The sequence below is a fragment of the Mustela lutreola genome, chromosome 2, assembly GCF_030435805.1.
Source record: "Mustela lutreola isolate mMusLut2 chromosome 2, mMusLut2.pri, whole genome shotgun sequence".
Lineage (NCBI taxonomy): Eukaryota > Metazoa > Chordata > Mammalia > Carnivora > Mustelidae > Mustela > Mustela lutreola.
The window spans coordinates 55810485-55837317 of record NC_081291.1 but is presented as its reverse complement, the minus strand read 5'-3'; the positions used below and the strand labels follow the sequence as shown (position 1 = coordinate 55837317).

At 51.7% G+C, this 26833-nt stretch overlaps 1 protein-coding gene across 5 annotated transcripts in view; it reads right to left on the bottom strand.

The window, feature by feature from the left end:
- The window catches only part of GRIP2 (glutamate receptor interacting protein 2), a 92119-nt gene that overhangs the window by 12931 nt on the left and 52355 nt on the right, over positions 1-26833 (bottom strand). For 4 of the 5 annotated variants that reach the window (XM_059161839.1, XM_059161844.1, XM_059161843.1 and 1 more), the window contains exons 2-17: positions 15354-15434; positions 14960-15095; positions 13915-14060; positions 13210-13296; positions 12615-12690; positions 11296-11441; positions 10285-10432; positions 9999-10168; positions 7708-7833; positions 7223-7372; positions 4659-4845; positions 4022-4167; positions 3142-3222; positions 1658-1724; positions 1420-1565; positions 426-570 (exon numbers count right to left, since the gene is read on the bottom strand). In XM_059161839.1, the coding sequence (XP_059017822.1) occupies positions 426-570; positions 1420-1565; positions 1658-1724; positions 3142-3222; positions 4022-4167; positions 4659-4845; positions 7223-7372; positions 7708-7833; positions 9999-10168; positions 10285-10432; positions 11296-11441; positions 12615-12690; positions 13210-13296; positions 13915-14060; positions 14960-15095; positions 15354-15434 (2038 nt within the window). The remainder of the gene's footprint in view (positions 1-425; positions 571-1419; positions 1566-1657; positions 1725-3141; positions 3223-4021; positions 4168-4658; positions 4846-7222; positions 7373-7707; positions 7834-9998; positions 10169-10284; positions 10433-11295; positions 11442-12614; positions 12691-13209; positions 13297-13914; positions 14061-14959; positions 15096-15353; positions 15435-26833) is intronic. The other variant, XM_059161842.1, reaches the window with a different exon arrangement.

Sequence of the window (26833 nt, the reverse complement as noted above, 5' to 3'; positions counted from 1 at the left end):
TCCCTATAATCCCTGTGGGGCCCTGTTCCACCTCTGGGGCCCAGATTCACCTGCTACCCCCAGTCTGGACAGCCTGCGACACCCTCTTCTCACAGCTTCCCCAGAGGAGAGGACAGCAGGGAGGCCCCTAACGCCTCCAGAAAAGCTCCAGGCTGTGCCAGGATTGAAGGCACACAGCAGGGGCTCTAAAAAGGCTCACCATGCTGACTTTCCAGAAATGCTGAATCTCCAGAATGGGAGGCAGTTCTGCCAGAGGGGGGCTGGTCTGCCTCTGTGGAACTGAGGCTCAGAGAGAGAAAGGACAGGCCTGATGCCACCCAGGACTTCGACTTTGGAACTGACTGTCAGAATCCACTTCGGCTGTTCCCAGAGTCCAACCCCTGCCCTGTGACGGTCCGCATGTATCCCACAGGACCCCAGCTCACCTCTCAGCTAGACCACGTTTGGTGAGGCCTGAGATGACAATGGGGTCAAAAGGCTCCTCTGTGCCCGAGATGGTGATGCCCAGGGGACCCCCGTAGCGTTTCAGCTCCACTGTGTAGCTGATGGCACCTGTGGTCTCTTGCTCATCTGCAAAGGCGGCACCCATCAGGTGGGGTGCAGCGGGGCAGGACCCTGGAGCTCGACGCCCCCAGCCCCCAGTACCCTGGTGAAATTAGTCCCTCAAATTCATCCATTCACTCATCTATCTACTCATGCCATGACTTCAGATGGCACTGCCCAGGGACCCTGAGGCCACCTCTGCCTCCACAGATGTTTTCTTGCACCCAAACCCCATGGAAAAAAGAAGAAAAGGATCATGAAGCCAACATTCTAAACTATACACTTCACCCCGGACACAAAATAATAATCATGAGAATAAGAAGAAAACAGACTTTGGCTTTTCTTTAAAAAAAGATGATGAAGAAGAAGAATCTGCCCACAAAAGACCATCCTTCCCAGGGCAGGAGTTGGCAACTGAACCTCTGAATAACGGACTGGCTCTCCAGGGGCCACAGCCTCATCCCTCCCTACTGCCTGCCCAGACTGCATCATTTTTTTCTTACCCCTGTCCAGGCCACTCACTCCTGTCAACTGCCTGATCTCAGAGGTGTCAGAGTCGACAGCCTTTACTTCTTCACTCACACATGGCCCCCACACTCCCTCCCCATCCCTGCCCCACCCACCCCCTTGGCTCACTGCTGCCCCCCTGTGGGCCTCCTCTGCTAGGCTTTGTGCTGGCTGCAGAGGGTCCAGGCTGCCCCAGGGACCCTGAGATGTTGGTGCGGGGCTCCCTCCTTGCATCTGCTCATTCAAGGAGTCTCCCCCAGCAGCCTGGCAACCACCTCCTCGGCCAGAGGGAGCCCCGAACTGAAAGCTGGAGCCCACTGCTCTGGTGTAGGGACCGAGCGAGGTGGCAGGGCCAGGTGGTGGCCATACCAGAGTTGTCCTCGTCCTTCCGGATCTTCAGTTTCACCAGGTCCTCGCACTGCCGCAAGATTTGCACAGCATCCTCCATGGGGCAGTTGTCCAAGCGGATGTTGTCGATGGCCAGCAGCTTGTCACCCGGCTCAAGGGTGCCGGTCCTGTTGGAACAGGAGTGGGAGACGCAAAGAGCCTGGCACGTGGCACTCCCCCTGGACTGTTCCCCTTACCCTGTACCCAGGGCCATTCCTACCTGTGTGCCACACTGCCCTTCTTGATGTCAGAGATGATCAGGGGCTCTCCTCGCTTCCTGCTGGTCGCTGGGACGGGGGAGTGGCAGGGGGGAAAAGAAGCCATGAATCCAACCTTTGATGGCCTCAGCCTTGAGGAGTGGAGTTGGGAGGGCCCAGGAGTTGGGGCCCGAATACTAAACCATGTGCCATGTCCCACTGCTTCCTGCCTGGTGACCGTGAGCTAATCAGCCCCCTTTCTGCCTCAGTTCCCCCTCCACAAACGGGGATGATGCCAAAGAACTCATGGAGATGTCATGAGATTAAACCAGAGAGGCAAAACCTAACGTGGATCCCGCCACATAGAAGCTGCTGGTTCCACATCAGCCCTTTTCCCTTCTGTTCAGGCCATCTCCCAGCAAACTGTAAGCCCCTTTAGGGGCAATGTGTGGCTGGCACTCCCACCTAGCACAGGGTGGGCCCCAGAACTGGGTGACCCATCCACAGTTGAGTCTTCCCTTCTCCCAGCGGCAGGAATTGCTGGTTGAACGGCTCCCACAGGGCTCCCTCTCCAGGTATTGCCTTTGGCCGAGAGCGGCCTCAGCCAAGGTTGTACAGCTCCTGGGTGTGGCCTGGTCCACACGGTGGTGCAAAGGCCTGGCTCCCAGCCTCATTCAGGACAACCTCCAAAGCCTTCCTGGCCCTAGAGCTCTCCATGGGACTGGTGGCATTACAACCACCATCTCCGTCCGCCCAATCCCCATCCCTCACCTCACACAGGTGCTGATTCCAAGAGCCCTTCTTGATAACCCCTCTGAATGAAACTCTTTAAGAAGCTCTTTCTGGGGGAATGTGACCTAAGACAATGGGTTCTTACATGAGTAACTACGTTTTCTTGAGAAAAAAAAAAAAAAATCCATCTGGGCTAATTTTCCCATTAGTGAACAGATGGTAGGAGCCCCTTCTAGCCCATGTGGCATCTTTGCAGATGAGACAAGCACATCCCTTCTAATTATCCATTGAGGAAATAATGTAATAAAATTGTTAAGCCCACCTCAAATGGGTACCCTTGTGTCATGTACAACCTGTGCAACTGTATCTGGCAGCCCTATCCAGAGTTTAAACTCCCATCTCCATTGAGTGGAGTTTGGGGTAGGAAGGAGCTGCAGCAGCAGCCCTTTTAGATAGCTGCTCTCTGTCAAGCCCATGGTGGGGACCGAGGATCATTTCACAGACCTGACCCACATGGTTGGTGCCTTATAAACCACTTAATCCCACCAGAAGTCCCAGCTGGTCAGGAGACTCCCATTGTGCAGAATAGGAAACTGAGGCTTCCAGCAACTAGGGGGTGTCACCCGAGAACACAGAGTGGAACACTGCAGGCAGAGGGAACTCAAGCCAGCCTTCCCACCAGGAGCATCCCCTTCTCCTCTGAGCTGGAGATGTGCAATTTCCCCCAGCAGACGGCTCACTTGGGGCAGGGACTGAATGGTGGGGAGGGACTCACAGCCGATGGTGATGCCCAGCTCCACACCACGCCTCTTGGGCAGCTTCACGTGGAAGGTGCCACTGCTCGGGATGACGGACTCTGCGTGCAAACACATGTGGATGTGTGTGAGACCCAAGGAAGGAGGTGCAGGGAGTCTCAGCTTCCCACCCATTCTAGGCCAGCTGGGAGAGACTGCAAAGTCACTGCCCCAACCCCATCCTGCTTCTTCCACCTGACAGTGGAGGGAACTGAGGCATGGTGAGCTGACCTTTGTCTCAGACAACCTATCCGATCAGAGCAGATTTGGGGCTGGCGCTTAGACCCCAGGAATGCCAGCCAGGGGTTTCCCCAGAGTGAAACCCAACCCAGTTCACATCCCCAACAATTTACTGAGCACCTACCATGTACCAGGCAGGGTATTTTTACATGATTGAGCTCATCTAATCCAAACAATATTCACTGTAGTGACTAGTAGGACTAGTCTCAGTTTCACAGTTGGATAAACTGAGGGGGGGGGGGCAAGAGAGTCCTCTCCAAAGTCACAAAATGTCCATATCACAAGACCAGAGTTCTAACCTGAGTGTGTTTGGGGTTCTTTGCCTAAGGCCTGCCAAGGGACATGGAATATTTTCAGCTCCTCTCTGCCCTCCCTTAGGTCGTGTTTTGGCACAAAAATCCCTCACCAGCCCTCAGGCTGGCATGTGGGATTCCTGCCTCCCCTTCTTCCCTGCCACCACTGGTGTTCAGGCACATGCCACAAATGCTCTTGGAGAAGGTCACCAGGTCGGAGAGGGATGGGGCTGGAAGAGCATGGACATCCCCAGGCAGGAGCAGGATAAAGGGAGGAGGGCGCACAGGATCCCAAAGCGTGAGGAGGAAGGTAGGGGCCCTCACTCACCTGCCACATCAAACTCGACCTCCAACACGACCTTGTGGGCCAGCGCCGCGTTCCGCAGCAGCTGGTTGGCTTCCTCCATTGTCCCGTCCTCGGTGGCAATACCGTTGATGGACAGGACCCGATCCCCCACCTGCAGCAGCCCACACCTGAACCCCGGGCAGCCCCACAGAGAGAAGCCACTCTGTTACCATCACTGCCAATCCTGGGGCACGGGAATGCCATGTGGGGGCGGGGCTGGGGTCTGACTCACAGCTCCGCTGAGGTCCCATTATAGAGCCCCAGGCAATCTACCTGATGACTCTGGCTAAGAGAGTGAAATCGGTGGGCCTCAGTTGTCTGTCCAAGGGGGAGGACATGTGCCTTATGAGATACGTATATAGGGGATCCTGACTAGAGACAGACAGGGGTTCAAGTCCTGGGTCACTCACGAGTTGTGTGACCCTCGGCAAATGAATCAGCATCTCAGCACCTCGGTTTCCTCAGCTATAAAGTGGGGCTGGTGATGGAATGGGTGGGATGATTAAGTGGAGGACCCCCGTGAAGCCAGGCTTGCCATGGGACTCAGTTGCCCTGGCTGTCTGTGAGCCTCCTGAATCGGAGGGTGGCAGGCCCAGCGGGGCAAGGGCCGCTGGCTCACCTCTCTGCAGGGCTGTCAGGCTCGATGAAGCGCACAAGGGGAGGGGATGACAGGGTCTCGGTGGCGAAGATGCCTCCCTGGAGCTGGAGGCCAAAGCCGCTGAGGGGGTCTCCGCAGAGCACGACCTCCGTGGTCTCCGTGTGCACGATCTGTCCCCCAGGCCCTACTGTACTGGAGGCCAGTGACACTGTGGGACAGGCGGGCATGGCTCTCAGATGGGCAGTCCCACCTGAGACTGCTGAGAGAGCGCCTCCTGCCAGCACCAACCCATGCCCAGGCTTAAGGACCTGGAGTCAGAGGGGCGAGTGAGTGCGGGCCCTGTCTCCCTTGGCCAGCAGAGTCACAGTGTATCCTGACGCACGCTCTGCCCTGGGCCAGTCCCACCCAGCAGGCCCGTGACAAGGATGAAGGAAGGACACCAGCTCCTGGGACTGCCACGTCGTAAAACAGAGTTTCTGAGGGGTGCACTGGCTCGTGCTGTTAGCTTCGTTGTAACGCTCTCCTAATACCACAGCCCATGGTACGTTAATTTTGAAGACAGCTTTATCGAGATATAATTCACCCAGCCTAGTATTCACCATTTTAAAGTGTACACTTCAGTGTTTTTTTTTTTAAAGTATATGAACAATGTTGTGCCACCACCAGCACATTTGGAGAACACTTGCATCACCTCAAAAAGAAACCCTGTCGGTTACTGGCCCAAATCCTCCCATCTCTCCCAGCCCTAAGCAACCACTAACCTATTTGCTCCTGTATAGATTCGCCTCTTCTGGACATTCCACGTAAATGGAATCCTATCATCTGTGGCCTTTTGTGTCTGGCTTCTTTCATGAAGCATGTTTTCAAGGTTTATCCATATTGTAGCATGTATCTGGAATTCGTGCTTTTTTTATGGCCCAATAATATCCCATTGTAATAAATACACCACATTTTGTTTATGCATTCATCTCTTAATGGACATCTGGGTTGTTTGCACCTTTTGGTGAAAATGAATAATGCTGCTATGAATATTCATGTGTAAGTTTTTGGTTGAACATGACATATGTCTTCATTTCTGGGCATATACCTAGATATGGAATTGCTGGGTTGTATGAAAACTTTCTATTTGATATATTATGTTACTTAATGTATATTGTTTTACATTCTGTATATGAAATACATTTGTATTATTAACATGGACATTAGATATCATTTATTAAATATAATTTATCATATTAATTCTACTTCTAATTATATTATACTATTATATCTTTATTACTATTTTGTTATACTTTATATTACACATTACAATATGTGTAATATACTATAGGTTGTTGCATATGTTGTATTATTATATTTGTATTTATTATATTTTCACTGTTACATCCCTAATAATAAGAATGGTGCCTGGTACATAGGAGGTGTTCAGATTGTTTAATTAAATAATTATCATCAATAATAATAATGATAACATTTTATTACTCATTTATCCTAGGAAAAGGACAGATAAGTGGTCCCAAGAGCCCCTAGCCTCGCTATGCCCCTGCCTATGAACAGCATTTCTGAATCTTTTCACCTATACACTCCCAGCTTTGGTGGTTGACAAAAGTGGTTAGTAAAGGCATATTTTACCTCTCATCTGAGTCTGAAATCGGTTTCCCTTTTCACCCTGGCTTCCAGGAAGCTCAAAACCATATTTCAGATGCCAGGTGATTTATACTCCTCTTTTCCTTCTTTTGGCTCACTTCCAAATGGCCCAGTTTGGCCTTTCATCCTTCCTGGGGGTCTCCGCAGCTCACCTGGCATGAGGCTGGATAAACTTTCTACATCAGCGAAGGAAGGACTTTTCCCAGGAAAGACTTCAAAAATCTTGGCATTTTTGTGATTTTTGCTACCTCCACAGGTCTCCTGCATTATCATTCACTATTATTTGTCTTCCATTTATTCACTTTTTAAAATACTTAAATACCTTCATTTCAAAAGGTAACTGTATACATAGTGATTGTAAATAAAGAGAAATGCCTTATATATACAAAAGGGAAGTAGAAATATATGTTTGTGTGTATACATATGTGTGTATGTGTATACACACACACATATAATAAAAATGAAAATTATTACAAACTATTACATCCTGGATGGCTAGTCTCAGGCCGACACGTCTTTGTCTTAGGGAAAATTAAAAAATGTCAGAGGGGCGGTATAGATACAACCACACCACACTCAGACTTTCTCCTTGAATGAATGAATCACGGAATAAAAGAAAATGAAATGGAGTTACTGTGAGAGCTTTATGCACATCTGAAAAGGTATCCTTTCCTTGAGACACTCTGCCATCACCATCTGGGAATTTTCTAAAATCAAAATACAAAACTAAAATATACAAAGTGACTGACATCCCTCAGGTGCATCCTTGTGTTGTGTACAACCTGCACAGCATCCATGGCAGCCTGGTGGGCCACTCATGCTTTTTAATGACTCTACACACACACCTGGGACCCTATCCCAAATATCCCCATCGTTTGGCAAAGCTCTCAGCTATACAGGCAGCCCAAAGTGGAGGGAGGAGACCATGGCTTACTTACACGAGCTCTTGTGTTCCCTTCTTCGCTGCCTCCTCCTTCCCATTGTGGTCCGAGGGCTCATGGGGTGGGATCCACGGGGAAGAGTGCTGGGGTTGGTGCAGGGAAAGGCATGATTCATGGTCGGCGAGGAAAAGGGAGTCGAGGACAAGGCTGAGGAGATGAGAGCACATCCCTGTGAACCCTGGAAGGGCCCTCCGCCCTGCCACACAGTAGGTGCCAGGCAACCACCCCATCACGGAGAGACACTGGGACACCTTTCCCCTTTCACCTCAAACACTGCTTATGTGACCTCAGGCAGGTCTCGCCCACTCTGGGCCTCAAAGACTGCAGGGTTTTCACAGCTGGGTGAAACCCAGCTGCCAGGGATAGGGGGCCATCTCATCACTAATATGCTACGTGATGCCAGGCAGACCTCCTAATTTCTCAGAGTCTTGGTTTCCTCCCCTATGAAACATGCACAAGCCCCAGTGAGGTGGGCACATTACATCGGCTCTGGTCCTGGCCAGCAGGTGTGGCCCAGGTGGGCGTCCTGCAGTGGCCGGGCCGGGGGCTATGACAGGAGAGCACGCAGGGGTCCCAGCGGTGTGGCTGCTCACTCCTCTGCACCTTCACTGTGGCCCAAGGAAGAGGAGAGAGAGGTACAGGCATTAGAGACTGAGTCTGGACTCACCATGACCCCCTGGAGCCACACTCCCATCTGCAAGATGAAGTGAGGATAAGCAGGACCAGACAGCCTGAGTTCCCCCCAAGCCAAGCCAAGCCAGGCATTCAGATGCTGCTCGCATGTCCCGGATGCCCACTATGTGCCAGTCACCGTGCTCAGCATCCAGCCAAGCAACAGCAGGGATGGGAGGGAAAGCGGTCCCAGCCCGAGACCTGGCCCATCAGCTTTGAGCAGTGCAGCTGGCAGACGGCATCAGGCCCCCGCACTTTCAGGATCTCCTGCGGTGCTGTGGCCTGGGCAGTCTTGGCCACAGGGGCCAGGGACCGAGCAGCCGTGGGCACTGGGCTGGGCCATTTCTGCCCCCTGCTGGGCTCTCAGGGACAACATGTGCCCCAGGGCCCCTGTGGGGTTGGCCAAGTTTGGCTCAGACCTATGCTTCAGACAGGCTACTCTGGCTTCCTCCTCTCCAAACTTTCACACAGCTTCCCCCCAGATGAAGTCTCCGTGCTCCTTCTCCATCCACTTCCCAGGGGACCCCAGAGATCATGCCTCTCCCACCTGCCCTGCCCCACCTGATCCTCCAAGCCACCTGCTGTGAAACACCTCCTCCCAGACTCCCCAGGTCCTGTCTTTCTTAGCTCTTCCTTCCACTTCAGGGCTTGGAGGGGGCTGTGGTCCAGCCTGGTGCAGGGTATCCAATTGACTCCGCCCCCTGTGCAGCGTCTCCAATCCTCACACAGGGGCGTGGCCAACCCTCGGGCCAGCAGCCAGGTCCCTGAGATAAGTCACTTTGGCAACTCTGTGCCTCATAGTCATGATCTGTATAATGGGACTAAGAGAGTGGCTGCCCCCCCCCACCTTCCCTCCCCCCCCCCCCCCCCGATAATGGGAAGGATCTGAATGAGTTAAGACTAGGATGTGCCTCCAGCAGTGCCTGGCATGTAGCTGAGGCCCAGTTAATGAGGGCCAGGAGAGATGTCAGCAGCCCTGTGCCCTGTGGTTCTCTGAGCATCAGCCGCCTTTGTAAAGTGGGATAACAGCACTACCGCCCTCACAGACTTGTCACAGGAGGAAAAAAGATGACCCACGGGAAGCCCCAGTGCTGAGCCCAGCCCACAGCAGGTATATTGTAAATGGAGTGGGAATGAGTCACTCTGGTTCAAGCCCCAAAGCCTCCAGTAGTGGCTCTCACTGTGGCTTCACAGGGCCTTTGCAGACCCTGGCAGAGATGTGTCTGCACAGAGCCACAGAAATGGACCCTCCCCACCGCCTATCTCCCCACATTTTATTTGCGGGATTTCTTTCTCTCCCAGATGATCAATTAGGCTTGCGAGGGATGGGGTGGGCTGACTCCATCCTTGCCCATACACTGTGTCAGGCCTGGAATTCACAGCCTGACCCCCCAGACCACAGTACTGGGTTGTGCCCCTCTACCTTGTTTGACCCCTCCTAAGCCTGCACTCCCACCTACAGATGAGACAACTGAGGCTCAGAGATATAAAGCACCTGTTCCGCTGGAGCAGTGCTGGCACTGGTACCCAAAGCCCAAGGTTTGGAATGGTGGAGGCACTTCCAGGCTCTGGGTGCAAAGCTGCCTCCTTGTGATCATCCTGCCCCGGGTTCGGCTCAGCCCTTTGATCTCTTAGACCACCCACTTCCTCTGCCCTTGAGTGCCTAGCCCCCAGCTCCCTGCTGGAGACCCAACTCCTCAAAAGTTGGGGGGGAACTCTAGACCCTCCTGACTCACTAGCTATCTCCTCTGGGCCTGCCGAGGACCCCAGTGTTGAGCCCCAGATTTAAGATCTGAGCAGCACAGAGCACAGAAGGACCGTCCTCTCCCTTAGGCTAGCCCTTATACTCCTATTAACTTAGGCAAGAGTGATGGAACTTGCTTAGGGCCACCCAAGCCAGTGGACTGTCAACTCAAACATTCAGGGTGTTCCTCTGCCCCCCTCCCCCCTCACTCAGCTGCTGCCCTTGACCACCTGAGCTTCCCAACAGGAATGGACATTTGCTTCAGTACATTGTAGCCTGCCCAGGCATCTGGGACCTCATGCACCCTTCCCCATCAGCTGTCAGGTTTGGGTCTGGAGACCCTCCACAGGGACCCACCTGCCTCTGAGGGCTTCAGGGGCCGCCGACTTTGGGGTGCAGGCAGGATCTCCAGCCGCACTCTCTCCACCACACTGGCCAGGAGCTTGGTGGCCTCAAGCAGCGAGCAGTGTTCCGTGCTGGTGCCGTCGATGGACAGGATGTGGTCTCCGGCATGCAGGGCCCCACTCCTGGCCAGGCGGGAGAGGGAAGGGGGAGGCTGGTCCGGCCCAAGGGCGCTCTGGACCACGGTCTCTCCCCCTGCATCCCAGCCCCCTATGGTGGCAGCCCCCAGTATGTGCCTCACCTGTCCACCACGCTGGCCGGCTTGATGCGGTCAATGGTGATGACTGGCTTGTTCCGGTGGGAGCCAGTGGTAAGCGAGATCCCCAGGGCTGACCCAGGCGTCTTGGTTATCTCCACTATCAAGGGCCCCGAAGCATTGGCCACAGTATCTGGCACCAGGAAGGAAAGAAGAGTTTGAAATGCAAATACTGAGCACCTGCCTTCCCAGCCTTACTCTGCAGTCTCGGTGTAATCCTCACTGCTGGGTAGGGATTACTGCATCCATTTCACAGATCAGAAAACGGACGCATGTGGAGGCAAAGGCCTTGTCCAAGTTCACACAAGCCCTCAGCAGCCAAGGCAGGACAGGGATTCGGCTCTGAGGGACTCTTGACCCCAGGGCTCTGCCGGACAACACTAACTAAGGTGCTCACAGTTATGTAGGGCCTGCGGTTCACCGGCCCCAAGCTGTGTGTTCACAACCACTTTTCTGCACTCAGAAAGGACACCCCCAGGAACCCACCCAGTGGCTTGAAAGCAAATCCTAGCTCCTTTTGCTCTCACCTGCCCCCAACCCCAACCCCTGCCACCGGGTCCAAACGTCAGCAAATCAGACCCATTCAACTTTCATATTTCCTGAATGTGACCCTTCTATGCTTCCTCAGCAACCAGCCTGGTCGGGCCACAAGCTCCTCTCTCTTCCACAGCCTTTCCCATCCCTCCCTGATTTTTTTGTTCCAACAGAACTTACTGCCATCAGACACCCTCTGTATTTGATTTATTCTGTTTATTGTCCCTCTCCCTCCCTATGAGCTCCGCGAGAACTGAGACCTCATCTGTGTCGCTCTCACCTGAATCCCTGGGGCCTCCAACAATGCCTGGCACATAGCATTTATTGCCCAGAGAGGTGCAGAGAGGCTGGGTGACTGGCCCAAGGTCACACCGCCTTTGCTGTTTGGAGGATCTATGCCTGTGTCCCCTCAGCCCCTGGGTCTCGTCCTGCCCCAGCCAAGTCCTCAGGCCCCGGACTCACCTGGGATGACCACATCATACTCCACCTGGAAGAGCGCCTCGTGGCTGCATTGCCGCAGTGTGGCAAGGGCAGAAGCATGGCTGGCCCCGTGCAGCGGGATCCCATCAACGCTGAGCAGCCTGTCCCCCACCTTCAAGGAGCCCTCCCTGCAGGGAAGGGCCCGGTCAGCCAGCCCAGCTCCGTACGAGCGCCAACAAGCCGAGAGGCTGCTGGGAAAGGAGGGGTCTCGGGGGCCAGGCAGCGGGTGAAGGAGGAAGCGACGGCACAGTGGGGGAACGCATGGGGGAGGCTCTAAGGGAGCAGCTGCACCCATGAAGCTGGGAGGTAAAGAGAGCTGGGACCAGCTCTGACATGTTCCACCCTGCTTGGTGCTTAACACGTCCAGAGCCCCGGCTCAACCCCTGTGCAGGGATGCCCCAGGGATACAGGAGATTGCCAGGGCCCAGAAGGGACACTGGCCCTGCCAGGGCCCCACAGCATCAGGGGTGGGGCAGCCTGGAGGCTTCGAGGTGCCCATCTTCAGGTCCCTTCTCCCTGCCCCCACTCTGGTTTCTCAGCAGCGGTTCTAGCCTGGTGACAAATGCGCCTAGGAACGAATTTGGCAGGGGCCCCCAGGAGAAGGGCCCAAGTTGGGGTTCACCTCGGTTTGGGTCAAATCCCCACCCTGGAATGCTTGTCCCAACAGGTGGCCAAAGCTATTCTGGGAGGTACTATGAATAGCTCGTCACAAGGCCCCATCCCAAGAACGGGTTTAGACTTCTGACAAGGCTGTTCCAGGCTTCTCTTAAAATGGCCAAGAATCTCCCACTGGGGAGGTCAGGGGGTCGGGTGCTGGAAACTGGGCATGTTCTTCTCCCACGTTCTCTCCTCCTGGCCCCGCCCGCCTGGCCCTTCTGGGCTGCACCACGGGCAGGATGACATGGCCACAACCCAGAGGGTGCATGACAGAGGCCATAGTGGTGCTGCTCAAGGTGCCCCAAAATCTCTCAAGGCAACTCCCAGGAGCTGTAGTACCAGCCCCATTCCACAGATGGGGGAAATGAAAAGCCAGGAAAGGGAAGAACACCATAATGCCAAGGCTTCCCTCCCCACCCCTGAGACAGTAGCACACCAGGAAGGAAAGAACTTGGTCTCTGTCATTTGGGATGGAGTCCTGGCTCCACCAACAATCCCGGGTGACTCTGCAGCAGGGGGCAGCGTCTCTCTGGGCCTCAGTTTGCTCATCTGGAGAATGGGCACAATGGCTTCTAGTCTGCCTTCTTCATGGGGGATCTGGGCATAGCCAGGGCAAGAAAAGGCTCCCTCCGGCTCAGGCTCACCTGTCAGCGGGGCCGCCGGGCCGGACGTAGGTCAGAACGAGTGGACGGGTCTTGTGTAGGTCTTCATGGGCACCCCCTGGACAGAATTCAACAGGAGGTGGCAGTCATCTGCCTACCTCAATACCTAGAGGCCCAGACTCAGCCCCTAAGCCGGCACCCTTCATTAAACCTGTTTGAGGGCCTGTCCTTGCAATTCACAGGCCCTCTTTCAAGATTCCAACTATAAATCCCCACAGGGGAGGACAGAAAGTAGTGACATGACCAAAATCCTCTCTCCCTCTTAAATTATTTGCTTCTCTTCCTATGACCTCATCTTATTCCCCTCTCTGCCCTGGTTTCAAGGCAGCTCCAAACTTTGTTCTCAATCTCACTCCCAGCAATCATGCACATATCATTGTTTGACAATTTTTCCATTTAACATTTGACTTAATGGTCCTCGGTTCTTTAAAGTGAGAAACCATCTATCTATTAATCTATCTATCCATGTACTATATATCTGAATCTATAACCTTACTAAAGCAAAACAGAACACGTATGGAATCAACATTAGCCTCCTTCCCGCCCCTTGACCCCCAAGTGTGACTCTTAGACTGACCTCTGAGGACAAAGCCAAAGCTACTGCCCTCCTTGTACAGGGAGACGTCCACGGTCTTTGTGATGATCCCTGGGCTGTTCTCAGGGGCTGGAGAGAAAAGGAAGGCTCCTTTGAGTCCCTCAGTCACATGGCCAAGCCAAAGACATCCCCAAAACTCATTTCAGGAGAGCTTTACAGGGAGGGTAAACTCCCCCCCACCTCTGCCCATTTACAGGTAGGACAAGTAAGACTGCAAGAGTTCTGCCGAACTCACACTTGAATCCATGGCTATGGGCTCAGGCCAGGGTTGAATTCTAATTATTCAAATCTTAAGACTTTCGACCAACTTTGAAAATTCAGAAGTAGGCTAAACCCTCGGCCACCGTACTCTGCAGGCTGGTAGGATGGAGAGTGCAGTAGGACAGGGAACAATCTTTTTAGCCAACATTCCCCAAACCTTTCCCCCTTAAGGAAAAGCATCTGAACACTAAATACACAAAATGACACTGGTTTATAAACAGGGCCCTGTCACCTCCTGGTGACAGCATACTGCAGTGGTAGGCAAAGTCCCAAGATGTGACTTAGATGTCTGTGGCCAATCTTCAGGTCCCACCCACTCAGGTCCTTAGCTGGCTTGGTCCCCACCACCCAGGTGCTGGTGGGGAGATAGCTGTGTCTACCCACGACTGAGGCAGTGGAGAAAGTTCCCCGTCCAAGGGCACCCACCGGGCGGGGGCAGCTCATACTCCACCTCCAGCACCACGCGCTCGCCCACATTCTTGAGCAGGGTGATGATCTCATCATGGCGGAGCCTGGTCAGATGGATCCCATTCACTGACCGAATATAGTCACCCACGTTCAGCAGATCACTCCTGGGAGCAAGGAGGCAAGAGCACATGCATGGTGACAGGTGCCAGTACTCACAGCCCCTCTTTTGTTGAATCCTTACGATCTCTGAATCCCTTATGATCTGAAGCTGTGGCTCAAAGAGGTCAGACCTTGTCCAGGGTCACACAGCACGTTAGTAAAAGAGCGCAAATTCTAACCTAGACCTGTCTGATACCCAGCCCTGGCATTGTCCCCTGCTGGGGGGAATCAGCCCTCCTGAGGAAGGTTCTGACCAACCCTGAGGAGCCTGCAGAGTGGCCGAATCATCTCCCTCTTTGCTAGTTCTTAAGCACTCACCCTGGGTTCTGACGGCTAATACATTCTGTTCCACTGGACACTTACCAGCATCTGCTCTGTACGAGGCCCAGACAGGCCCAGAAAGGCCAAGCCCTAGGTCTATGGAGCTCATGATCCAAGGGAGCGACACAGGTAAGAGGACAGGAAAATCCAGAGCAAGGTATCCACAGGTGGCACCCAGGGCCATGGAGCAGATCAGGGCAGCTGTCTTGCCCTGGGATGGGGGGCCTCCCAGAAGCAGTACCAAGGGGTGAGCAGGAGTCTGCCAGTGAGGAACAGGCCTTCCAAGAAGGTAACTGCATGTGCAAAGGCCCAGAGGGCCTGGTAAGAGTGGGATTCTGTGGCCGAGTAAGCCCCTTGTGTAAAGAGAAGAGAAGTGGCTCCATGGCTCAGGGGTTAGAGCACTAGTCTTATAAAGAGAAGAGAAGTAACTGGGTCTAGAATTACAGCCTGCCTTGGAAGCTTTGCTCTGAGAAGCATTTGGCTGCTCCTAGAAAAACCTGCCTGATCGCTTTGCCTGTAACTCTGGTACATTTTCCACTGGCCTCTAGCCCCTTCCTACTACCCTGCCAAGCCCCGTCCTCACCTGGCAGCGAGCCCCCCGGGTCTCAGGTTGGAGACCCTGGGCTTCCCATCCTTGTCGGTGCCACCTGAGATGGTCAGGCCCAGTGTACTGCCTTCCTTCTTGATCAGCTCCACCATGGTGACCCCACGGAACTCCTCTGTCAACAGATGAGGGAGTGAGCAGTCAGCACAGGGCAATTCCAGACCCCCAGCTCCAGTAAAAGTGAGACCGACACTTGGTAAACGGGGCATCTGACCACAAAATTCTGGGTATCATCTCCTTTTTACATCAAGGATCAGAGAGGTTGAGGGACTGGTCTAAGGTCATAGAGTGAGTAAGCAGCAGAGCCAATGCCATCTGATCCTGACTCTGAGCTCTCCATGCCTCCAGGACAAAGAGGGAGGAGGCTCATTACCTGGAATGCTCTGTCTGCGGCACGCCAGGGCCACATCGGTCCCTCCTGCATCCTTGCCTCCTTTGGAGTAAGGCCCATCGTCTACAAGCAAGAAGGAGAAAAAGCCCCGAGTTGCACTTTCATTTCCGTGCAGGAGAACACTTTCAGCCTTGGGAATCTTCTGCTTCGTGGATGTGGCCTGGAAGAGGGGGTTCCTTCCTGCCACTAGCTCTCTGCTCTCACCAAGTCTCTGCTGGGGCATCCTCATGGTGCCCCCCAACCCAGAGGCTCCATCTCTGCCCTTGGGCTGAACAACCTTCTGAACAGCAATGCTATACAGGGAGCTTCCCAGTCGTTCCGTGGTTAACCATCCCCAAAACATTAATTATGGACAAGATTATTCCACCATACAGATACAGGAGCTCAGGATCCCAGCAGGACAACGCAGGCCCCCAGGCACACCACTGGGGAGCTGGGCGATTTGGATTAGATTGTGGGTCTGCAGACTCCACCACCCAGGACTGGGCTTGCACACCCGCTGGGACTGGCAGCTCACTCACACGCGGGCACCTCCACGCAGGAGAGACAGTGCCAACCATGAGCAAACTCAATCTTGAATGGACCCAATTAACACGTCTTCGTGAGGACCGCACATGAGGGTCTGCAATTCATAGTGTCAGACACTCTAGGCAGCCAGAGTTAAGTCTGTCTCCTTTAATTCTAGAAAACACTCCCCTGTTATTTTTCAAGTGTTGTTTTCTTCCCCTCTCTCTTAGGAAATGCTTAAAGGAAATTCCTTGGGACTGCGTTTTTCTCTCCCATGACCCATCACCTCTCTCCATCACATTTCCTACTTTAGTATCTCTCAGGGATGTCTCATCTATAGTAACATCTGCCTTTTTAATGCTTGGAGAAGTTCTTCATAGATTTCAAACACTAGGAAAATAGACTAGTACAACGCAGAGGTTCTCAAAGGAGGGTCCCTAGCCCAGCCCTACCAGTATCACCTGGGCACTCATCAGAAATGCAAATTCTCGGGCCCCACTTACCACAGAGTAAATTAGAAACTCGGACGGTGGAGTTCAGCAGTCTGCATGGGTGTGTGTTTTAGTGCATTACCCCAATTTATATTTTCATCTATTTATTATAGACATCCAAATTAATTCTTTGTGGCATGCTTTTCTCTGGGTTTTGGGAAATGTGTCTTGACCACTACCGCAATCAGGATTTAGAACATTTCCATCACCCCCCAAATTCTCTGTTGCTGCCCCTCTATAGCCAGTCCCTGCACCCTCCCCCTGCACCCCTCACCTCCCAACTATCACTGGTCTGTTTTCTCTCTATATAATTCTGGCTTCCCTAGAATGCCATATAAATAGAATCCTACAGTGTGTGGGCTTCGGAGTCTAGTGTCTTTTATTTAGCATCATTTGAGATTCACACATGTTTTTTCATGGATCAGTAGTCTGTTGCTTTTTATTGCTGACTGGTGCTCGATAGCAGGGAAGATGTACTGTGTGGTTAGCTATACACCGGCTGAAAGACATTTCCACTCTTTCCAGTTTGGGGTGATCTCTCAGGAAGCGTTAATAAATATCTACATACAAGTTTTGATTTGAACATCACATTCCATCCCACCTGGGTAAATATCCAGGAGTGGAATTCTGGGACATATGGTAAGAATGAGGTTAATTTTGTTAAAAACTACCAAGCGGGTCCGGCTGTTTCACACTCTCGCCAGCATTTGGCAACATTAGTTAGGGTAATTTTTTTTTTTTTTAAGATTTTATTTATTCACTTGACAGAGACACAGTGAGAGAGGGAACCCAAGCAGGGGGAGTGGGAGAGGGAGAAGCAGGCTTCTTGCAGAGCAGGGAGTCTGATGCAGGGCTTGATCCCAGGACTATGGGATCATGACCTGACCTGAAGGCAGATGCTTAATGACTGAGCCACCCAGGTGCCCCACATTTATTATTTTTTAAAGGTTATTTATTTATTTGTGAGAGAGAGAGAGAGAGAGAGAGAGAGAGTGTGTGTGTGTGTGTGTGTGTGTGTGTGAGAGCAGAGAGGAGGGGCAGACAGAGAAGGAGAGAGAATCTCAAGCAGACTCTAGGGTAAGTACAGAGCCCAAGGCAGGGCTCCATCTCATGACCCTGAGATCATGACCTGAGCAGAAACCAAGAGTTGGTCGCTTGACCCACTGAGCCTCCCAGGCTTCCCTCTATATTGAAATATTTTAAAACAAACCCCAGAAATGAGGAAATTACCCCTCTAAATATTTCAGTATGCATTAAAAAAATAGGAACATATTTATTATCCAGCAAAAATACCATTATCACACCTTATAAAATTAAAATGATTCCTTAATTATTAATTTAATACCCACTCCATATTCAAATTTTCCTAATTCCAATGAGTTTTTAATTTCAACAAGTACATTTTTGGTTTTGGAAAGCTTTGTTTGGTCCTTTTGCTTATATCCTCATTCTGCTTTCATATGTTGTCCTGTCTTTTTCCGTTGTGTCTTACAGGTCTCTAATAATTTTAAATCTTTTCAGTGTTCATCTGCTATTCAGTATTCTATTTCTCAGACCCTTAAGAGCTGTTTCTGCTATTTGGGACATTTGATGACTCTCCCTCCCAGGGAACTATTTCTTCCTGAGTTTGGTAATTGTTGGACTGTGAGCTCATCTTTGGTGGGGATTTATCTGCGGGACTCTTATTAAGCCTGGTTGCAAGCCAGTCCCTCCAGGGTCCAGAGAGAATTTGCAATTCCTTCCCCTCAGCGCCTGCCAAGGCATCATTACCCACACCCTGGTTCAAGGATTCTGGAATCAGGGATGTACTGTGAAATGCAACCTCCAACAGAAACAAGGGGCACATCTCAGATCACGAATTCTCAAAGGAGACCACCCAAGACCTAGTTGAGACAGACATGCTATCTCTTTGGTAGATGTGTGGATTTTTTCTAAATCCCCACTTTCACTGAGGGTGAAAAGGTCTTGGCTTTCTGCTGGGGTGTGAATTCCAACTAGGGAAGGGATGAGGGCATCATCTCCTGTATCCTTAAGCTATCAAAACCCAAGCCCTTGGTTAGCAGACCAGCTAACATCCTCATTCCTGCTACCACCCCAAAAGTCTCAGCATCAGCCAGCACTCATCCTACTGTTTTTCAGTTTTCTCTTTGTTTTTGATTAGGAATGTATAGAATTTATAGATTAATCTGTGGACAAGTGACATCTTTATAATACTGGGTCTTCCAATCAATGAACATGGTCTAGTCTTTGATTTATTTTTGTCTTCTTTAATCTCTACCAAGAATGTTATATACACTCATGGGCAAAAATCTTGCACATCTTTCTTTAAATATATTCCTAGATATCTTTAGTGTTTTTTAATGTTATTGTAAATTGGATCACTTTTCAAATTTAATTTTCTAATCATTTGTTGCTGGCATATAATAATACAGTTGATGTTGTATTCTGACCTTTAAAATCCCCATATTAATTCTAGTAGTTTATCTGTAGGGTCTTTAGGATTTTTCTGTCATCTGTGAAAAGTGACAATTTTATTTCTTACTTTCTAAGCTTCATACTTTTTTATTTATGTTATTTGCCTTTTTGCACTGGCCAGACACCCAGTACAAAATTAGAAGTCGTTATACAGACCATGCTTATCTCCTCTGCTGCTAGTCCTCTTCATTTCCTATGAATTCATCTATGCATCTCAAAGGAGTTTGAAGCTGGAAGGTTTCAGGTTACCTGCTCCGGGAGAATCCCAGAGCCCATGCTAACCCTCAGCACCCCCTTGTCTTAGGCCTTGTTCATACTCTGGTTCTCTTCTATGTCCTGATAGGTGAGGGGAAGGGGGCTAAATGCGTCATGCACCAACCATCCACACTATCCCCTTCTATCTCGTGCACTTGTCACAGCAGCCCTGGTGGGAGGCAGATGCTATCATCACTTCCACTTGACAGAGGAGAAAACTTGCAACACAGAGGGCCAAAGTCCTTAGCCAAGGCAGCTTCTGCAAAAAGCCAGGACCTAACCCCAGGCTCCTTGCCCATGCCACCCCATGTTGCAGGCTCCCTGGACCAGGTTATTTTTTTCACACTCCTTCTCCAGGTCCTTTCTCAGCACCAGATTGAGCTGGGCAAAGACAAGTTGACAACCCATCAAGCTGGCAGGCTCTCCCGTGCTGCCCCAGGGGACCACCCCTCCCAGCACCAGGTATGCCCCTTGGGCTTCCACAGATTCCTTGGGCCTCACTTGAGACTGCACATGCCCTCCCCTCAAACCTCCACTCTGGAAGAAGAGCTCTCCAGCTGCCGTCATCCCTGCAGCTCCACCCTGGCTTGGCCAGGTATTAAGGCTGGGCTCAGGGTTCAGCCCTGCCTGAGGGCAGACCCTGGCTCAGTGATTCACCAGCTGTGGAAGGCCACTCCTTTTCCCTAAGCCTCTGGCCATGGCGAGACCTAACTCAGGAAGCATGGTTATAGAGAAGAATCAGTCCTGGCAAGGGGCAGAAGCTGAGTATCCCATCCCATCCCATCCCTAATCTGACATTAGGGTTCAGTGGGGGTCAGTCTGGATCAAGGTCAGGGCTCAGCTTGAGTTCAGGGTCAGGGCTCAGTCGGAATCAGGGACAGGGTTCAAACTACAGCACGTTGCTCAATGTCTGCACTACTAACATCTTTTTTTTGCTAGATAATTCCATGTGGTGGTGGGGGGGGGGCTCTCTTCTGCATCGTACAATGGTCAGCAGCATCCCTGCCCTCTAATTGCTAGATGCCAATAGCACCCCACCCCATCATGACAACCAATAATAACTCCAGACATCGCCAAACGTCCTGTAAGGAAACAATATTAGCCCACCTGAACCCCCATTGAAAATCACTGCTCTAGAGTCTGTGTGGGGCTCAGGCTGGGACTGGGACAGGTTCAGCACGAGGTCAGGGTCATGGCCCAGCCAGGATCTCAAGAAAGTGAGACCCTTCACACCTGCAGCTCTAACGGCTGAGAAACCACCCAGCTCCCCAGCACTCTGCATCTACAGACCAAGCCTAGGCTCCCTTTGCTTGCCAGAAGGTAGTAAATAACAAATCAGACAGCAGTTAAGCCCAGAATCATTTCCAGGGCCTCCGGAGTTGGGCCCCCAGCAGCTTCCCTCACTAGCCCCCACCCCCACCTCGCTCCCCAGGCCCATTATTCACACCAGCCACCACCAATTCAGGCAACACGTCATTAAGTATAATGCCTCCCATTACGGTTCCCTAATTTGCACTTCATTTAGATTCAACAAGATGTTTCTGAGCTAATAAAATTAAAAAGACTGGGTTCTATCAACTATGTGACAGCGAAGGTCTCTGGTATTTCATGCAGGCAATTCTGGAATTAAAAATCTGTCTTATCCCCTGCAAATGAGATTCTGCCACTGGAAAATCCCTCTCTTGGGCTGTCCTGGGAAGACCAGAGATAAGCTTGCTGGCTCCAGATTTGAGTCTGGGGATGGGGGAGTGGGAAGATTAGCTCCTAAGAAGAGGACAAGAAAGCAGAGGGTCAAGTTCACCAAATTCAGAGCAGTAGGATCCCAAAGAATGGAGCATGAAACAACAGTGGGTTAAATGTGGTGTTTTGAGCCCAGATACTAAAAACAAAAAAATCTAGAAACCTAGAGTGAGGAACGGTGGGATCCCCAAATGTGGTTCCCCAAAGGCTGCAAGATGTTGGCTCTGAAAGTGAGGGCCCATGTTCTGGGGTGTCTCTGAAGTGTCCTCCACATTTGTCTTCCAGACAGCCTCTCCTCCCTTTCTACATCCCAATATTCAGATTTTGCTCCACTGAAGTGCACGGTGCCAAGTTGGGCTGCAGTGACTCCCTTGGGACAGAGGTGTCCGGTCTGTTCATCTTAACTGAGTGACCCCAACTCCCTCCTCTCTACAATTTTTTGCTGGCTTTGAGGGAGCCAGCTGTGAGCATCTCTCATCCTGGCTATCAGGCAGGCATGACTATGGGCTGCAAACCAGAATTCATATAAGTGTGTGCAGACAGAGTTGGTGGGCAATATATGGGAACTTGAGAGACTGCTCTCTGGGGAAGGGACATGCATTTTAGTCTGTGGCTCTGATGATCTCTCTTGGGAGACTAAGGCCCCTCTGGACAGCTAATTGCTAGTTAAGAGGCTTCTGGATATCTAAGACCCCCTTCTATATTCAGGAAGGCACTCAGGAGGAACGCCACAATATTTATGTTGATGCCTGTTCAGCAACACTGCTCCACTTTCACAAGCATCCCATGGTGTGAGGAAACTAAGGCAGCATTCAAACCAAGAATCAAGGCAGAGTCAGAATTTCCAATCAGCTGTATGACTTAAGTCTCTATTTCTCTATCTATAAAATGGAAGTGTATCCCCCCACCCATTGCTGGCTCCAGCCAGCCCAGGCTTGAGAATGTGAAGGAATTATATTATTTATAGAAAACCCCATGGGGGTTCAGACCCCAGTCCTCCTCCCTCACAGAACCTGCTCGCTCTCTCCCGCTCTCTTTTTTGTTCTGGGACTTGGTAATTACATGCTTAGAGATGAAGGCTTTTCAAAAACATCTTTCCCACCAATTTTCAGCTGGAAATGTGCATAAAAACAGAGATATTTTTATCCGCGTGTTTCTTTTTTCCCCCGTCTCCTCCTTCCAGCAATGGGCAATTACGATCTTTTGCCTTCAGTCAATTCGTCCTATAAGAACTCGCTTCCGAGGGAAATGCATTTCCACAGCAATGCCAGCCTGTCCCGCCCGGATGCGGGCTGGCCCCATCGGGAGAGCAGAAGGGAGCGAGGCAGTGCTTAAGAACAGAGCTTAAGTACACCTGGTCCCGCGCCTCGCACTACAGCCAGGGGTGGTTGGGTGCCTTTCTTTCTTATTTTATTTCTCTTGAAAGCTTTGCTAATTTGCCTTCATTATCCCCGTTTCTCTGGGGCCCCAGGGAGCTATTGAGCTTTGACAAAGGGAAAAGGAAGTCAGCCCCTGGCCAGGATGCCTTTGCCAGGATCCCGCCTCAGCAAGAAAGGGGCACCGGAAGGCAGTGCCACAGACTCAGCCATGACTGAGCCTGGTTCTCCGGACCTCCAGGAGGCAGCATTCAGCACATTTCTCGTTTACTGAGAAAACAAGACCCAGGGGCTCAGCCTGAGCAGAAGAGGAAATGAGGACCAGCCACCAGCAGGTCCAGCCCAGCCCCATCTCCCCTGAGGAGGAGAAGGGGACTCCTGGGTCCAACCTTAACTGTCCCAGTGGCCCATGGCTGCCCCCACGGGCAGCGGCTGCTCGTCGTTCCAGCACACCCCCGAGGGCTCTGCCAGTTCCAGCTTGGCTGCTGCCACCTGGGCAGGCAGTGCTGCAAAAGGAAGGATGGACTTTGGCCTTAGGCCAACTTCAGATTCTGATTCTAAACCTTATTGCCTGCTGGCTAGGAAACCGGGACAAGTCACCTCTCTCTGAGCCTCAGGCTTCTCCTCTGTGCATTGCGAGGGCTCACCTCCAGGGGCAGTGTGAGCAGCGAGATGATGGAGTTTACACAGAAGCCATGAAACTTGGTAGTAGTCTCCCTGCCCCTGTCACTGACCCTGTTAAAAAGGTTTTCGTCGATTAATAATGGCAACTCTTTCCGATTAAGCCCTGTGAGTTGTCCTGGGTGCTTCATAAGCATTGTCTCGTTTCATCCTATCTTCTGCAATGGTGTGGGGAAACTGAGGCACAGAGGTTAACCAACTTCCAATGGTAAAGAGCAAGGTCAAGATTTGAACCCAAGCCATGTTCTGTGGCCTTTAAAATGATTACCACTTTATCCTCACAAGACTCCTATGTGGTGGGTGCCATTATCATCCCCATGTTACAGAGGAGGAAACTGAGGCACAGAGAAGTCAAGGGAACTTCCAGCGCCACACAGCTCCTAAGTGGCAGAGCCACGGGCCCCCTCTGGCCTCCTCCTCCCACCCCATGACAGTCCTGGGGAGACTCGGATAATGCCTATGGTTCTGCAGTCACCTCTGCTCCAGGCAGCAGCCCAGCCCCTTTGGGCACTGCCCACAGAAGGATGCCCCTCTGGCCATCGCAGGCTGGACCAGAGCATATATGGGGTACAGGTTGACCTCAGAGTGACACCCCGATCCCGACTCCCGACAGCTGACAAGTCTCCCCAGAGGCCAGCCTCCCACAGACAGAGTAGCAGGGAAAGATCAACTTGGCAACAGGATGACCCCTCTTTCTATTCAATGCATGTTTATAAGGGAAGCAGGAAACATACCAAGAGATTTTAAAAGTAGATGCCCAATTCACTTGCTGCCAAGGATTGGGAAAAAAAGAACACGGAAAAGGAGTGCCAGGCCCACACTCTGCATGTGCTAACTCATTTAACTCTGCTGAAAGCATGGGGAGGGAGGCTTCGGGACTTCCTCGTTTACAAATGCAGAGACTAAAGCCCAGAGAGGGCACTCAGCTGGTGAACTGCAGAGGAAGGACTGGAATCCAGAACTTCCTGGCCTCCCAGCAGGCCACAGCCTTACTCCTCGACTGTGTCTTCTCCCTCTAAACACAAGGCTAAGGGACCCGTAGGGGGTTCTAGAGCCCGAAGTGGCCCCGATAACACGTGGGATGAGGGTGCAGCCTCAAGTCAGGCCTCCGTCTGCCTCTTCTGGGCCTAGGCTCTCCCACCTCACCCTGGAACCAGCAATATTAAGGAGCATGACCTTAAACCTGGGCTACCAGTGGAACTGTTTAATTTCTTGACTGTGGTTGCATGGGGCTGTAAAAAGATTCAATTCACTCTGTGAAGAGTAAAAGCAAAATTTCTCACCACGGGGCACCTGGGTGGCTCAGAGGGTTAAGCCTCTGCCTTCAGCTCAGGTCATGATCCCATGGTCCTGGGATGGAGCCCCACGTCCGGCTCTCTGCTCAGCAGGGAGCCTGCTTCCTCCTCTCTCTCTGCCTGCTTCTCTGCCTACTTGTGATCTCTCTCCCTCTGTCAAATAAATAAACAAAATCTTTAAAAAAAAAAAAAAATTCTCACCACAGCTGACAGTCCCTCATCCTCCCTGACTTTACCTCCTAATACTCTCCCCTTCACCAGCTCCACTCCAGTTTCCTGGTCTTCCCACTGTTGCCCACACCAAACTTGTGCCCACCCCAGGGCCTTTGCACTGGCTATTCCCTCTGCCCAGAAGATTCTTCCACAAACTACCCCTGTCACATCCTTCAGGAATTTGTGGAAATATCACCTTCTCAGGAAGGTAGGTCTTCTCTCATACCTTCCTTCCCTGCTTTACCTTTTTCATGCACTCAACACCATGTAACAGACCCCACTTAAAAAAAAAAAAAAGTCATGATCTCATTTACTATCTGCCTCTGCCCACTAGGATATCAGGTCCGGAAGGCTGGGTTATGTCTGTCTGTCACTACCATGTCCAGCATGGAAAGTATGGCGTACGGTAAGTACTCAGTAAATAATCTGGAATTCAATTCCTACTTACAGAGGAGAATGGGGATTGAAGAGGTGAAATGAGTTGTTCAAGGTCACGGAATCAGGAAGAGCCAGAGCCAAGATGCAAAGCTGGACCTCCTGGTTCTACATTGTGGCCTCTGCGGTCAAGGGCCTGGGGTCCCCCCATGGCCACAGGCCCTCCTGTGCAGTAGGAGGTCAGGCCCCCCTGACCATCCAGATGGTTATCGTCAGAGTCCCTCAGAGGATGCGCGGCCCAGGCCACAGCAGAAGGACTACTCTCCCTTATCCCCATGACACACACACACACACACACACATCCTGCCTGAGCCTTTCCAGGCCCCACTGGGTGGCCAGGGCTCACTGAGGCCCAGTAGGCCCTGGGAACAAAGACCACTTTGTGGCAGGGAGTGAGAGAATGAACACTGAGGGCGTGGGGGGTACAACTTCCTGCCAAAATCTGTATTTAGGCCTACTGTGCACCCAAGTCTGGGCACATCCCTTTCCACAGGGGCTTAGGGTTGATGTATGGTGAACCAAGGCTCCCAGAAGCAAGACTGGACATATGCAGGCAGGAGTCCATCAGGGGCAGAGAAAGGGCACTGAGCAGTGTGTTCCACAGACCCCAACCCTAAGCATGGCTCTCACTGAAGAGCTCTGCATTGTGGCCTGATTTCTCAGGGCCTCAGCCTGCCCTGCGAAATGTGGGGGGTATATGGAGTAGCTACTTGTTGGATACCTTGTCCCCCCTGCTCCTGGGGAGACCACATGACCAGGCCTGGCTGGTCAGTCAGAGGCCTCAGTCAGAGGTCAGTCAGACCAGAGATTGGTCAGGAGGGAGCATTTGATCTAAGTTGGGCCAACAAAAGGTGGCCCTGGGAGGTTTGCTGGAACTATTAGAAACAGGTTCTCTTTTCTTAGAGATGACTGACCTGGTTGACCTTAAACTCAAAGGTTATAGGGACCTCTGTGTACCTCCCTAAAAAGAAGCAGAGACCCAGAGTCCTAACGATGTTAACTGAGTGCCTGGATCCCACTGTGCTTAAGCTCCATCTTTGGACCTTTCTGAAGAAAAAAAAAGAAAGTCTCAGTGCTGACATCAGCTGTGGCAGGTAATCATGAAGTTCATGTGGTAATTATGAAGTTCTGTGGAGAAGAGGTGAGGGTAAGGATGGCAGTGGTGAGGGTGGGGGTCAGTTAAGTCAACAGAAAGAGAAAAAGCCAGGGAGATCAAGAAGGGCCTTAAACACCAGGATAAGGAGTTGTGATCAGATTTGAATTTTAGCAAACTCCCTCCCACGACAGCACGGAGAGGTGGGATAGAGGCTAGAAGGCTGAGGAAGAGACAGGCGCAAAGGTCCAGGCAGGCAATGCTGAGGTCTAAGCCCAGGTGGAGGCCATAAGCCCATGAGGTAGGGGAAGATGCCTCCCCGGTAGTCTTCCATGGGAAGTCTCCAGGGCACTACTGACCTGTGGCTCTGACCACTGCAGGACAAGACCATCCCACTCACCTGAGCCTTAGGTCAAGAGGACAGATATACCCAGGCCAGGAAGGCAATGCCTCCGTTTATAGTGTAGTCCCTGGGAGGGAGCAGAGACAGAATAGGTGAGGTCAAATTCCAGCTTTGCTACTTCTGGCCGTGTGGCCTTGGACAAGTCACTTAATACCTCCATGCCTCAGTTTCCCCAGCTATGAAATGGAGAGAAGAGTAGTACCAAACTCACAATCTTGTGAAAATTAAATGAGAAAACACACAGAAAGAGCTTAGAACAGTGCCTGGCACAAAGTCAGATCTCAAGAGCTGTCAGGTACTATTATTTTTTATTATCTGGGGACCTGGGCGTGATCCTGTCTCTGTTCCTTGCATTGGGTTAGGGGTGGGAGACTAAGTTCACTGAGCAGAGGGACCTGGGTTATAAAAGTCATCTGGGTGCCAGTCCTGGCTTGGCCATTTCACTGGTAGCTGTGGGGCCTTGGGTGGGCCACCTCCCCCACCCTGAGACTATTTCCT